Raw genomic sequence first — 15,293 nt, forward strand, 5'->3', positions numbered from 1 at the left:
CTTCTGTGTGGACAGCTCTACCATGGTGGACACTGCTTCTGAAAGCTCCATTTTTGTGGTTTCAACTCTGCTTTTCCTATAATTAGGCTGGCACATATTTGGGTGAGGTTTGGGAACAAAAACAGTTTGCTCAGACAATAACAGCAACTCAAACTACCCATTCAAGAACCTTCTCAGAGAGGACAGACTGTTACCTTGAGCATGGTAAAGGAGATAGTCTTCTCTAAAGCTGAGTTTGACTGGGCAATGGTCTAAAGTTGTGCCACTTTTAGCCAAGGTTATCTTTTTGAAGAGAAAATGAAAAATACATAAAAATTCTTAGCACATTTACTTAAATTATTCTAGAGAATAATTCTTTTTTACATTTATATTCAATTTTATTTTTCTCAATTACATGTAAACAAAAATTTTAAATGTTCATTTTGATTTCTGTATTCTGTCCCTCCCTCCCACCCTTCAATCTTCCTGTTGGAGAAGGCAAAAAAAATTGATATAGATTATACATGTAGTCATGCAAAACATTTCAATATTATTCTTATGTTATTTCTATACATATTTCTATATTAAAAGAAAATGCAGACAAAAAATCTTACACACAAACAAAAATGATAAAGTAAAAAAAATTATGCTTCAATCTACAGTCAGATGCCATAATTTCTTTCTCTAGAGGTAGATAGCATTTTTCATCATAAGTCCTTTGGAAATGTCTTAGATCATTATATTGTTGAGAAGAGCTAAGTCTGTTAAAGTTGGTCATCATACAATGTTGCTATTACTGTGTACAATGTTTTCCTGGTTCTGCTTATTTCATTTTGCACCAGTTTATGTAAGTCTTCCCAAGTTTTTCTGATAACATCCTGCTTGTCACTTCTTATATCACAATAGTATTCCATTACGTTCATATCCTACAACTTGTTTAGCCATTCCCCAATAGATGGGCATTCACTCCATTTCCAATTCTTTACCACCATAAAAAGAATGCTATAAATATTTGTGTATATATATATATACACAAATATATATATATTTATATATATATATATATATATGTATATGTATGTATACACACACACACACACACATATATGTTATTTTCCTTTTTCTTTGATCTCTTTGGGGTACAGACCTAGTCTCGGTATGATTGGGTCAAAGGGTATGCACAGTTTTGTAGCCCTTTGGATATAGTTCCAAATTGCTCCCTAATTGCTCTCTAGAATGGCAGGTCTAGTTCTTAACTACACCAACATCAGTGTCCCCATTTTTCCACATCCCCTCCAGCATTTATCATTTTTCTTTTTCTGCCATGTTATCCAATCTGATAGGTTTGAAGTGGTATCTCAGAGTTGTTTTAATTTACATTTCTCTAATCGATAGTGTCTTAGAGCATTTTTAAAATATGACTATAGATAGCTTTGATTTCTTCTGAAAATTGACTGTTCACATTCTTTGACCATTTATCAATTTGGGAATGACCCATATTCTTTTAAATTTGACTCAGTTCTCTATATATTTGAGAAATGAGGCCTTTTCAGAGAAACTTGCCATAAAAATTTCCCCCAGTTTCCTTTTTTCCTTCTGCTGCATTGGCTTTGTTTGTGCAGAACCTTTTTAATTTGATGTAATCAAAATCATCCATTTTCTATCCCATAATGCTCTCTATCTCCTGTTTGGTCATAAAGTCTTCCCTTATCCACAAATCTGACAGGTAAAATATTCCATGCTAAGAATACTTCTTACTCTTTTTGCAGAATACAACCACTCCTTAAATGAGAATCATCTGTCTTTCGGGCATCTTGTCCAGGAATCCCCCAGAAACCCCCAAGGCTGCTAAGCTTTCTCCCTGTTCCTGCTGATGACAGCAGCCCGGATGTACTGGTGGCCAGTGTGGCAAACCATCTGACCCAATATTCTTTTCCCCCTCCTCTTCCATCAAGCATGTTTGCCCTCTTCCCGCTGTCTTTTAGCACTTAATCATAGCTCATTTCATCTGACTTCAGGTAACCTCTATGTCTTCCTTATAGATACTCACCATCTTTAATTCCCTTTCCCTCTCCTAACTCTCAGTCAGGAAAATCTGCCTTCCTCTCTCCCTCTATGGTAAGCTCTTTGCCACCATTAGGAAAGTGTTAGTGGAGGCACTTTTCTTAAACCTTTCAAAATACACTAAAATCTTTTCTGTAATTTCTCAAAATTTTCCTCCTATCCTGGTTAAAGCCACTTTTCCTCAAGTGCCAACTTCCAAGAAAATTAAGAAACCCATTTATTTCTTGTGAAATTATATTATTTTCCATTTTGTTTAATAGTATTGTAACATTATTGCTCTCTACAACTTTCGTTGCATATCTATGATATTTTGGTGACATTATTAGTGAAATAAGCTTTTGTGGACCAAGAGCCCAACCACAATTTATGGCACTGTTTCTATGGGAAAGCAAATCCCAAATTCCTGCAACTGATGGCAGATGGACTTTTCTAATACAACTTGTTTATAACAACAGGATCTCAGAATTGGGAGGTACCTCAGAGGCCACCTAGTTTATCCTATAGCTAAGCGATAGTTTGCTTCCACAGCACACCCAACAATGATCATCCAATCCAACCTTTGCTTTTGGACCTCTAGTGAGGGAGAATCTGCCACCTCTTCAGGTGCCCTTGCCACTTTCAGACAGTTATCCTTTTTAGGTAGTTGTCTCTCAGATTGTACAAAAGTCTATTTCTTTGCTCTTTGCACTCATTGTCCTTAGTTCTGTCCTTCGTGGCTACAGAGAGCAAGACTACTCCGTCTCTCACACGGCAGCCTTTCAAATAACTATGCCACCCTGAGGTCTTCTGCTTCTTACATACCCCCATGTTGGGTGACTGGCTTTATATGCAATTGACTGCTTGTCTTATGTGCTGATATGATCACAGTCGCCCTCATTTGAAGCATGGCACATGCCTATATTAACCTGGGTTGTCTTACTTTCAGTACATCTCTATTGTGTAATAAGTGAGTCAGTGTAGTGAGAACCAGCCTCGGAGAGCATTCAGGAACCTGCTCTGACTTATGGTGCCTGTGTGATCCTGAGCAAGTCACAAAATCCTCTGGATGCCCTAGAGTTCTGGTGAACTCCCTTCCCTGATGAAAGTCCAGATTTGAATCCCACCCCTACCTCATAGTATTTTATATAATATACACAATTAGGATGGAGGAATTTTTTTTGCCATGATACCTACCCTAATATGAGGCCTCCAAGAGAGATCTAAATGTAAAAAAGTAGAAGGCACATCATGAGGAACCTCTACAGTTTCTTCCTTTTTTTTATCAGTTGGTGTTGGTGGAGGCCTTGTTGGTCTGATATCCCAGAAGCATATTGTGCTAACAATGGGAAAACATGCAAGTCATCCTCTACTTAAAAAAAATTATGATCTTAAACATCCACAAGCACAAATGTTTCAATATGCGAAGAATAGAGAATTGCTTATGAAACTTCTGTTATTTATAGTTTCTTTTTAAGTGTATGTTAAATTTAATGAGGTAGTCTACATTCCCTTCTAAACTTCCTTCTCCCTTGTTTTGTGTATTTTTTACATATCTCATTGATGATGTTTTCTTTTTCTCCTCTTTTTATGTATTACTATCACTGCTCCTCAGTCCTTTTTTGAAATAAATATAGCCAAGTAAAAAGGAAGTTGACACTTTGGCTATGTCTGAAAATGTGTGTCTTATTTTGGGCTTCAAGTCCATCTTTGCCAAAAGGTTGGAAGAATGCTTCAATGTCAGTTTCCTAAAGTCCTCATTTGCTGCTGTGTTGATCAGGACTCCAAAACTGTCCAGAGAGACAGGGTGATGTAGAGATGGGGGCTTAGTTATTCAGATATCTGCTAGAGCTCTCTGGGAAATGAGAGCAACCAATACCTTCTTAGCCTCCTTTAATGATGATCTCCTCCTTCCAAAGTAGAGGGACGACAAAGGGAAATGCAATTCTGGATCTGATTCTTAGTAGTAAAGAGACACTGTTTTCTAGAGTAGAAATGATAGAGACCCTTGGGGAGAAGTAACCGTTCCCTTCCAAGTTTGTGATACAAGAGAGGAAATCTGGTCATAGTTCAACAGGAGCCTTAGATTTTTGGAAAGTGGATTTCCAAAAGAGTCAGAGAAAGGATAGGAAGATTCCCACGGACTTCAAAATTCCATTGATGTGGCTGCTGGAAAGCAGGGATTTGCTTAAGCTCCCCCCAAATCCCTCCAAACACCTGTAAAAAATGGCTCTGAAGAAATTCTAGAGTTGTAGTACCCACAAAATATTACAGGGAAACAGGTTTCCAGCCCAGGAGAGCCTGGATGGTCGCTGGGAAGGGTCTATTGCACGGTGCTGAGAGCAGAAGGCCACCCAGCGTGGGCCGTGCCGGGACCAACCAGACCCTGAGTCAGCCAGCTGGAACAGGCCTTGGGGCCATGAAACAGTGAGCTGTGGCAGTTACCAGACTTCTCAACCCACAGACGCCAAAGAGCAGGTTAGAAAACTGTAGGATTGAGTTCAGAGTGGTTGGCTGCTAACTCTGGGGGTGGAGGAAGTGGTGCAGCGGTGGCCATAGCAGCAGCAGGAAGGTCCTGAGGATGCTTCCAGAGCTCCAGCATCAGCTGCTTCCCGAGTCCCTGGCTCAGGTGGGAGGAATCTAGCAGCTGATCAGAGCAGGAGTACAAGGAGTGCTTAGTGGGCACAAAGGCAGATTCTCTTGCTGTGCCCTGCTCGGTTCTGTATTGCGGTCCTGGTTGGCGGTTCTTGGGGGAGGAGGAGTGCTGCTATGACAGAGCCTGGGGTGACGGTGGAGTAGAAGTAGTTCTGAAAACAGCAGTGCTTGGACCCTAAAGCTTGGGACAAAGTGCTCTCTACTCTACAAGCAGTCATATTCTGACAAAAAAGCTCAAGGGTCAAGTAGTTGGCTGGGAACATGAACAGGCAGAGAAAATGAACTCAGACTCAAAATCAGACTCAAATTCAAACTCTGGATTCCTTTTTTGGTGACAAAGAAGACCATAACACACAGCCAGAAGAAGTCAACAAAGTCAAAGAGCCTACATCAAAAGCCTCCAAGAAAAATAAGAATTGGGCTCAGGCCATGGAAGAACTCAAAAAGGATTTGAAAAAGCAAGTAAGAGAAGTAGAGAAAAAATTGGGATGAGAAATGAGGGTGATGCAAGAAAACCATGAAAAACAAGTCAATGACTTGCTAAAAAGGAGACCCCAAAATACTGAAGAAAATAGCACCTTAAAGAATAGACTAACCCAAATGTCAAAAGAGCTCCAAACAGTCAATGAGAAGAAGAACGCCTTGAAAGGCAGAATTAACCAAATGGAGAATGAGGTCCAAAAGACCACTGAAGAAAATACTACCTTAAAAATTAGATTGGAGCAGGTGGAAGCTAGTGACTTTATGACAAACCAAGATATTATAAAACAGAACCAAAGGAATGGAAAAAATGAAGACAATGTGAAATATATCATTGGAAAAACCACTGACCTGGAGAATAGATCCAGGAGAGATAATTTAAAAATTATTGGACTACCTGAAAGCCATGATCAAAAAAAGAGCCTAGACATCATCTTTCAAGAAATTGTCAAGGAAAACTGCCCTGATATTCTAGAACCAGAAGGTAAAATAGAAATTGAAAAAATCCACCAATCTCTTCTTGAAAAAGATCCCAAAAAGAAAACTCCTAGGAATACTGTTGCCAAATTCCAGAGTTTCCAGGTCAAGGACAAAATACTGCAAGCAGCCAGAAAGAAACAATTTGAATATTGTGGAAACACAATCAGGATAACACAAGATCTAGCAGCTTCTACATTAAGGGATCAAAGGGCTTGGAATATGATATTCCGGAGGTCAAAGGAGCTAGGATTAAAACCAAGCAAAACTGAGTATAATGCTCCAAAGCAAAATATGGATTTTCAATAAAATAGAGGACTTTCAAGCTTTCTCAATGAAAAGACCAGAGCTGTATAAAAAATTTGACTTTCAAATACAAGAATCAAGAGAAGCATGAAAAAGTAAACTAGAAAGAGAATTCATAAGGGGCTTCCTAAAGTTGAACTATTATGTTTACATTCCTACATGGAAAGATGATGTGTGTAATTCAGGAGACCTTTCTCAGTATTATGGGAGTTGAAGAGAATATAGACAGAGGGCACAGGATGAGTTGAATATGAAGGGATGATATCTAAAAAAAATGAAATAAATTTAAGGGGTGAGAGAGGAATATATTGAGAGAGGGAGAAAGGGAGAGATAGAATGGAGTAAATTATCTCACATAAAAGTGGCAAGAAAAAGCAGTTCTGTTGGAAGGGAAGAGGGGGCAAGTGAGGGGGAATGAGTGAATCTCACTGTCATCAGATCCAACTTGAGGAGGAATAACATACACACTCAATTGGGTATCTTACTCCATAGGAAAGTAAGGGGAAGGGAACAAAAAAGGGGGAGAGGGTAATAGAAGGGAGGGCAGATAGGGAGAGGAGGTAATCAAAAGCAAACACCTCTGAAAAGGGACAGGGTCAAGGGAGAAAATTAAATAAAGGGGGACAGGATAGGATGGAAGGAAATACAGTTAGCCTTTCACAACATGAGTATTGTGGAAGTGTTTTACATAATTATATATGTGTGATCTATGTTCAATTGCTTGCCTTCCTAGGGAGGGTGGGTAGGAAGGGAAGAGGGGAGAGAATTTGGAACTCAAAGTTTTAAAAGCAGATACTTAAAAAAATTTTTTAAAAAAGTTGTTTTTTTGCATGCGGCTGGGAAACAAGATATATAGGGAATGGGGCATAGAAACCTATCCTGCCCTACAAGAAAATAAGGGGAAAGGGGATGTGGGTGTGTGTGGGGTGAAAGAGGGGAGGGCTGACTGGGGAACGAGGCAATCGGAATATATGCCATCTTGGAATGGGGGGAGGGTAGAAATGGGGAGAAAATTTGTAACTCAAAATCTTGTGGAAATCAATGTTGAAAACTAAAATATTAAATAAAATAAAACCTAAAAGAAAAAAAATAAAATTCCACTGACAAAGTCATCCTAATAAGGACTGGAGATACTCAAGAATGAAATTCTGCAGACACAAAGGGAAACAGTTTTAAGAAGGAAGAAAAATGGTATTTGTCTGAAGAGACTTATATGGATGCAAAGGGAACCGACCAACCTAGATGAAAATATACGTGTATATATGTACACATGCATTTATGATAGGAATAAGGCTAGATAACATAGGATGAATTTAAAGCATGGCAAAATTCTATAAAAATAGTCAGGAGTGCAAAAACTCAGAAAAAGATGAAGATGCTGCACAAAAAGGGGATTTGGGTTTTTAAAAAAATTATATCGGGAGAAGAGAAGGAAAAATTTGAGAAATGATGGGACCTTTACTTGAGGTCAATGAAACAGAGAGAAGGCAGAATGATCCACCTCTTTATTTTACTCCTTCTTTCCTTACCAAGGAAAAGTATCTTCACACTGGATGTAACTGACAGGGAGTTGAAACCCAAGATGAATAAGGAGATGGTAAGAGAGTATCTAGTAGCCCTTAATAAATATGTTACCTTCGCCTGGCTCAGATGTATTACATCTTTGGGGAATGAAAGAATTGGCAGATGTGAATGCTGAGACACAGTCAGTAATACTGGGAAGGTCATGGAAAATTAAATAGGTGCCACAAGATGGGAGAAGGACGAATGTCCCAATTTCCAAAAAAAGGAAAGCAAACATATAGGCTGACTATAGGCTAGTAAGCTTGACTTTGGTTTCTGGGAAAAATTCTTGAATGGGTCATTAAAGGGATGTTTGGTGAACCCCTGGAAAGGCAAGCAGTGATTACAAAGACCCTGCCTGGCTTCCTCAAGAACTGGTTAGGCCAGTCTAACCTCAGCTGCCTTTTGTGATAGGGTTACTAAACCAGTAGATGAGAGGGATGCTGTAGGATTCGTTTACCTATATTTCAGCAAAGCCTTTTTGATGAAGTATCACATAATATCCTTGTGGAGAAATGAAGAGATAGGGACTAGATGATAACATAATTAGATTAGGGATTATTAACCTTTTTCTACATCACGGACCCCTTGGTCCATGGTCTTCCTTCTCATTTTTAAATGCATCAAGTGAAATACTAGTATTACAAAAGAAAATAAATATGTTGAAATGGAGGCATCAAAAATATATATATTTTAAAAACACAAGTTTAACCTGGACCCCACATTCAGACCCCCTGAATTAGATTCAGACCTGCTTGCATGGCCAAACTCAAAAGAACAGCTGTTAATGATTCAGCTTCAACATGGCAGAAGTCCTCCATTGATATACTTCAACATCTGTGCTTGGCCCTGAGGTATTTGATGTTTTTTTTCAAATCAGTGACTTAGATAAAGGCATACATGAATGCTGATATTTACAGAAGACACAAAGTTGTGAGGGAAAGATCTTACTTAGTAAACTAGACACTAGGTTGAATCTAATAAGATCAAATTTAATACAAAAAAAAAACCCCAAACCAACCCTTCATAACTACAAGATGGGGAAAACATGTTGAAATAGCAGTTATTTTTTAAATACAGGTTTTGTGGCCAGTTAAATATTTGTACTCATTATTAATAATATGAATATTGTTAAATATTTTCTATCATTATTGATAGCAGCTTGCATTTCTATTAGAATTTATGGTTTATATATTGTTTTATTTCTATTGTCTCACTTGATCCTTTAAGTTAAGGATCCTTTAAATTTAGAAGTAACAGAATATCTAAAAATGGACATACTGCCTTAAGGTTCTTTTATGGATGGGGGCACATGCTTATTATACTTGTGATAGAATGTGAATTATAGCATAATAATAACCCAGCAGCAAGCTACAGTGTTCCACTCTTTCATTGTTAAAAACTAAATTAATGCCATGCAGGCTATGCCTGTTCAAGGAACAATAGATGACCAGAGCACTTATGAGATTCTCATTAGAATTCCACGTGTTTTGTGTAAGTGTAGATGATTAAATGTTTACAAAATATAAATACCAGTCTATTGAACACGTCACAAGCTGACAAGATATTCCGCTTCGATTCTCAAAAACATATCCCATTCTGTTGAGCTAAAAAGAACAAAAAAAGAAAAAAAAGAAATGGTTTAGGAAAAATGACTTCTGATAACAGGTAGATTCCTAATACAGTAATTGAATTTGTTGTTGTTATTCACTGGTTTATCAGTCATGTCTGACTCTTCATGACTCCATTTGTGTTTTTTGAGACAATCTGGGTTAAGTGACTTGCCCAGGGTCACACAGTTAGGAAGTGTTTTGAGGCTGGATTTGAACTCAGGTCCTCCTTACTCCAGGGCCGGTGCTCCAGCTAGCTGCCCCTATTTGGGGTTCTCTTGACAAAGATACTAGAATGGTTTGCCAGTTCCTTCCCCAGCTCATTTTACAGATGAGGAAACTGAGGCAAACAGGTTTAAGTGACTAGCCCAGGGGCACACAGTAAATGTCTGAGGGCAGATTTGAACTCAGGAAGATGAGTCTTCCTGACTTCAGGCCCAGTGCATTATCTACTTAATTGAATTAACTGATCATTCTAAAAGACATCTAGCCTGTGAACCCTTTAATCACTATATTGGGAAAAGAGGAGGGTCAGAGAAGGGATAAGACCACAACTCAGGGTAAATGGGATGATGATAACTAACAAGGGAAGGAAAATAGAGCCACTTCTGTTTTCTTAGCTGAGGAAAATGATCTTCGGACTCATGGGTAGACAAAAAAGGCTAATGAAAGGGGCTAGAAAGAGCACCTAGCTGAGCCACCATGGATGACTGCGAGTTGACTGGCCCAGATGAACGATCCCAGGAGATGGAGAAATTTCTGAGTCACTGTCAGTGACTGTCAAAAGCCCCTCCAGAATGGGAGAGAGGCCCCAGCATTGGAGAAGGGGAAACGCTGACCTGGGAGTCTGCATGCTACAGATCAACAAGCTTGGATTCCTGGCAAAATCTAGAATTTATTATTAAGGGGATTTAGAAAAGGAAGCAAGCCCTCACAAAGAGTCACCCTAGCTTCACCAAGAACGGGTTATGCCAGAATAACTTTGTTAGTAACTAACTTCTCATCCATTAACAGGATATTAGGCTGGTAGATTGGGGGCAATGCCATAGAGCAAGCTTCCCTACCTGAAGGAAGTGATACAGAAAAGGCCTAGTTCTGGAGGCAGAGACCCTGTGTTCTAATCCTGCTGCTGATTCTTACTAGCCATTTGACTTTGGTCAAGTCACTTAATCTGTCTTGGTGTCAGTGTCCTCATCTGTGAACAAGTAAACCAAAAATATGATTGAAAACACAAGGCCTTGGGTGAGATGGCCTTTGAGGTCCATTCTTTATCTATAATCCTGAGATCTCAGCAAAGCAATCGACCAAAGCTCTTACACGATTTTCATGGACAAGATGGAGAAAGAATATATCAACAGTAGTTGGAGTTAGGTGGATTCAGATTGGGCTGGATAGCCAAACACAAAGTTATTAATGTTTCCATTATTAATGGTTAATTGTTTCAATGAATGGTTCAGTATTCACTTGGAAGGAGGTCTGGGCTGGAACCCTCTGGAGAAATTCATGTTGGGCCCAGCAATGTGTGACATTTTTTATCAATAACTTCTCTAATAACACAGATAGCCTGCCTGTCAGATTTGTGGGTGACAGGAAACCAGAAGGGACAGCAAACTTACTTGATCATAGAAGCAGGATCCCAGAAGATTTTGACAGACAAGGGAAAGGGACTGGTAGTGAGATTTAATTGATAAAGGGAACTCCTGGATGAACAAATTCAGTTTACCAATTCAGGCTAGCACAGTCTTTGGAGTTCATAGAATTGCCTAGAGCACTGAGAAATGATGTGAATTGACCACATAAAATGTTGGGTCAAATCTAAGATAAAATTTAATAGGGATAAATGAAAAGTATTTTACTTGGGTTCAAAACATCAATTCTACAAATGGGAGAGGTGAGTCTAGATAGCAGTTTGTATGTCAAAGAAGTAGAGGGGCAGAGATGTGATAAGGATGGGTCAGCTGGGTCTCTGCCCAGATGCCAACATGTGGGGGGCTGCAGGGACTGCCATGCCAGGTAGTGACAAAGTAAATGAGGTTAGTCTGGCACAACCTGTTCTTGAGAAAGCCATCCTGACTCTTTGGAGTTGCCACTTCCCTTTTCCGATATCCCCTAACCATTTCTATAATGATCAATTCTAGCATTTTCCTAGCAATTGAAGTCAATTTCACTGGCCTATAGTTTGCAGACTCTGTTCTCTTCTCTTGAAAATCAGGACATTTATCCTTCTCCTGCTGTGTGCCAGGCACTGTGCCACGTACCAGAGATGCAAAAAGAGAGGAGAGACAGTCCCTTAAGGAATTCACAATCTAATAGGCGAGCCAACAAGCAAACATCTATGTACAAACAAGCTAGGTATGGGATAAATAGTAAAACAATTACAAGAGGGAAGGCAGTTGGATTAAGAAGGGTGGGAAAGGCTTCCTACAGAAGATGGGACTTTAGTTGGGATTTAAAGGAAACCAGGGAAGCCAGTAGGTAGAGATGGGGGGCGGGGACAGCATTCTAGGTATGGAGGACAGCTATAGCTTAGAGACAGAGTTTCTTTTTCCTAGAACAGCAAAGAGGTCAGTAGCACTGGACTGAAGAGTGTGTGGAAGAGAAGAAGGTGTAAGAAAACTGGAACGGTAGGAGGGGGCTCAGTTATGAAGGACAGTCAAAATGGGTTTGAGTGACATGTTTGTGACATCAGAGGCTTTTAGATCACATGCGTTTAAGTCGCATTTTTGTGACAATTTTAGGTCACGTGGGTGAGTCCCATGTGTGACTCACCTTTGACCCTGGACAAGATATATAAAACCAGAGGTTGGCTTTCTTTTTTCAGAGCTTGGAGCTGCAGCAGGAGTGATGCGTGACTCTGAGCCAGCCATTGTCAAGCTCCCAGCTGAACTCAGATGTTGGTAACTACAAATTGTATTTGGTCTGTTTGTAATTTGACCATATTTGCTCTGAAGTTCAGGGTGCTGGCTTTTTCCCCTGAACTGAGTGAATGATATCCGTATGTTGGATTAAAGTACGATTGTTAACTCCTTAATGTTGCTTTCTTTAATAAAGCAGATCAAAAGGACCTGGGCTTTTGCAGCGTTCTGTGTGCTGGTTGTTGTTGGTTTTACACCCCCACAGCAGCTGCTAGCTGAATTGTTGAAACACGAACACAGCATTTTGTATTTGATCCTGGAGGCAATAGGGAGCCCCTGGAGTTTCTTGAGTAGGGAGGCGTGGACGTGGTTGGATGTAGAATTTGGAAAATCACTTTGGTGGCACTGCAGGTAGGGATAGTTTCATTCTTTGTCCTTCTATAATAAATAGGCTGCTAATAAATGCTTAATTGATTCATGTAGAAAATTATTATTTTTTAAGTCCAGGAAGCACAATTTCACTAAGTAGATAGGATATTCGAATTGGAGTCAGTGAACTCAGGGTACATTCTAGATTTCATTATTGTCCTGATTTCAGAGAATCTCAGAGCTGGAAGGGGCTTCCCAAGCCATCTGACTCATCCTCATACAAGAATCCCCCCCACAAACAGAAGGTTTGTGACCTTGCTTGCCAATAAATGAATGCTGAATAAAATGTCATGAAGTCATGAAGTTGTCATTCTGCAATAGTGCAGCAGATTTTTTAAAGGCATGAAAACATGAAAGGCAAAGGCATGATTCTTTTGTGATTTAAAAAACCTCCAATTAGAATGAAAACAATTTGTGATTTAAAATGTACTATTATAAAGCCAAACCATTTCCATGAGAAAAAATTTTCAGAAGAAGAGCAAAAAACCAAAACAAGACAAAACCCTAACCATTTTAACTCACCTCAAAATTGTCAGTTAGCCAGTGTAAATCAGTGATTATTTTCTTATGTCCACGTTCTATCGATGATACAGCACAATGCCTCACATATGGTGCCTCCTTATTACTGTCTGGTTCCAGTAAAAATATGGGCTAGAGGAAGATTTTAAAACATTTAAAAATAAGATCCCAGGCCACAATTTCAGAGAATTAATAAATGAACTAATGTGAAGTATTATTTTGCACAGATTAAAATTACTTAGTTTGAAAATTGTAGCAAAAATAAAAACATCTACATTGGAATGTCTGTTATTATGCCCCTGATCTTTCCATGGGTTTTCCCTTTTCCATCTTAGATCATGGTATGTTGGATGGAAAGCAGGCATTGAAGGAGGAAGGCTTGGGTTCAAGTCTCTTGACTTGACATATGCTTGCTGTGTGACCCTGGACAGATCACTCCCAGTGCTCGAGGTAACTAGACTGATTTATAAGACTATAAATTGCAGAGAAGGTGTGACCTGCACTGGATGGGGGAGTCTCATCTTTTGGAAGTCCCTGTACCAATTAAATCACTGGCCCAATCGTCATCCTTCAGTTTCTTCCAAGATCTCACCTCTGAAGGTTGTCATGTTCACAAAAACCACCAGAGTTTTTAAATCTTTGAACTAATGGTTCTTCACTTGAAAATTTTGGAGTAATTAAGTATTGAGGATGAAATTCTGTCATCTTTTTGGAAATGAACTAATGAAGATAAGGGCTAATGACATGGGACAAGCCCCAAAGGGTCCATGCAAGAGTCTTTTCCATAGTTTTCCCACATTTCCCCATTTCCCTATACTTCACTATAAGCTCATCACTTACTACCTTGCCTTTGTAGCTACATAATGTCACCTTTAGTTGGCACTTTATAGTGGATGCCAGTTTTCCTCATGACCTAGCCCCTACATCGTGAGCTCTTTGATGGCAGGAAATGTGGTTTTCCTTTCTTTTATCCCTGTTTCTTAGCACGTGGTCAGCACTTAATAGTATAGAATAATAGAGTTCTGGACTTAAAGTCAGGAAAGCCTGGATTTAAATCTTGTCTCTAACATTTATTAGCTATGTGACTGTGGGAGAGTTACTTAAAAATGTCCAAAGCCCAATTCCCCTTTCTGTAAAATCATGCCTGACAGAAAGACTTTTCGGATGATGATGATGATGATGATTATATAATGACAACACCAACAGTAATGATAATAATAGCTAGCGTTTACGTGGGCTTCAGGGCTGACAAAGCACTTTACCTAGGTTAACTTGTTTGGTCCTCACAAGATGCTATTTTATCCCCATTTTACAGATGAGCAAATGAGATAATGTGTGTATATATATATATATATATACATACATACATATATATATGTATATATATACGTGTGTGTATGTATGTGTATATATATATATATATATATATATATATATATATATATGTACATACCACTTTGCAAACTGGAAAGCACTATGACAATGTCAGTTATGAGATGTACCTCCATTTTACAGATGAGGACTTGAGGTACATTAAGGTTCCAAAGCGAAGTCATTGGCAAAGTTGGCTGAGACTCAAACTCAGCCAGAGTTCATGCCAACATACTTTGCTGGAAAAAGGAAACGTAGGGAAACTGAGGTTTTTTCATTGGCTAAAATGTATTATTAAATCTAGATGGGGTGGAGAGTGGGGATAGGGTGGGTTGATGTTTAGCAAAGGCGCGAATGTGGACCCAGTAAGATCCTTCCACTCACAGAGTGGCCTATCCCATATTCCCCTGGCTCTCCTACTGCCCCAGCTCTCACTAGCTCCAAGACATAGAAAGCTGGAGAAGAGAAGGCTCAACATTCTGAGGATGGTGGAGAGAGAGGAATCCCCCCAGAGCATGACAGAGGCACCGTATCTCTTCCTCTACCTTTGTCTTGCCTGAATGGTCCCTGTCTCTGTAGGTTGACTGGGGGTAAAGGATCACTTTCTTGACGGCTGCTTCAGTCTCTGGACTTCACCATCTCCTAGTGGTGCAACATGATGGGAGGCAGCCCCCGAGGGAACATTGTTATCCACACTAATGGGACCGGCTCCCGAAGCCACGACTAAGTTTCCCTCCCCACCCCTAAGCTGAGTCAGAGCTCTGGTCTAGCTATGCGTGCCTCCCTACTGGGGTGCCCCCACGTGTGATCTCATTGAGGACGTGTATATTTCGGAGACAGTTTTTATGGGGGTAATATTTTATCACTACTTTTCTTACTAGCCATTTCATTAGACGCCATTGCTTTCAACTAATTATTTCCTCTGGCTAACTAATAAAAGCAAACATTGGTGGGAGCTTGCCAAGGTATGGTTGTGACTAGCTACAAGTACCTTGAGCAGCATTTTGGG

At 39.5% G+C, this 15,293-nt stretch overlaps 1 protein-coding gene across 2 annotated transcripts in view; it reads right to left on the reverse strand.

Moving 5' to 3' along the window:
* The window catches only part of DNAI3 (dynein axonemal intermediate chain 3), a 126,497-nt gene that overhangs the window by 25,085 nt on the left and 86,119 nt on the right, over positions 1-15,293 (reverse strand). For both annotated transcript variants that reach the window (XM_036757334.1, XM_036757333.1), the window contains 4 exons: positions 12,917-13,045; positions 9,034-9,107; positions 3,217-3,358; positions 195-282 (listed from right to left, as the gene is read on the reverse strand). In XM_036757334.1, the coding sequence (XP_036613229.1) occupies positions 195-282; positions 3,217-3,358; positions 9,034-9,107; positions 12,917-13,045 (433 nt within the window). The remainder of the gene's footprint in view (positions 1-194; positions 283-3,216; positions 3,359-9,033; positions 9,108-12,916; positions 13,046-15,293) is intronic.

Source organism: Trichosurus vulpecula, chromosome 4 (genome assembly GCF_011100635.1).
Source record: "Trichosurus vulpecula isolate mTriVul1 chromosome 4, mTriVul1.pri, whole genome shotgun sequence".
Lineage (NCBI taxonomy): Eukaryota > Metazoa > Chordata > Mammalia > Diprotodontia > Phalangeridae > Trichosurus > Trichosurus vulpecula.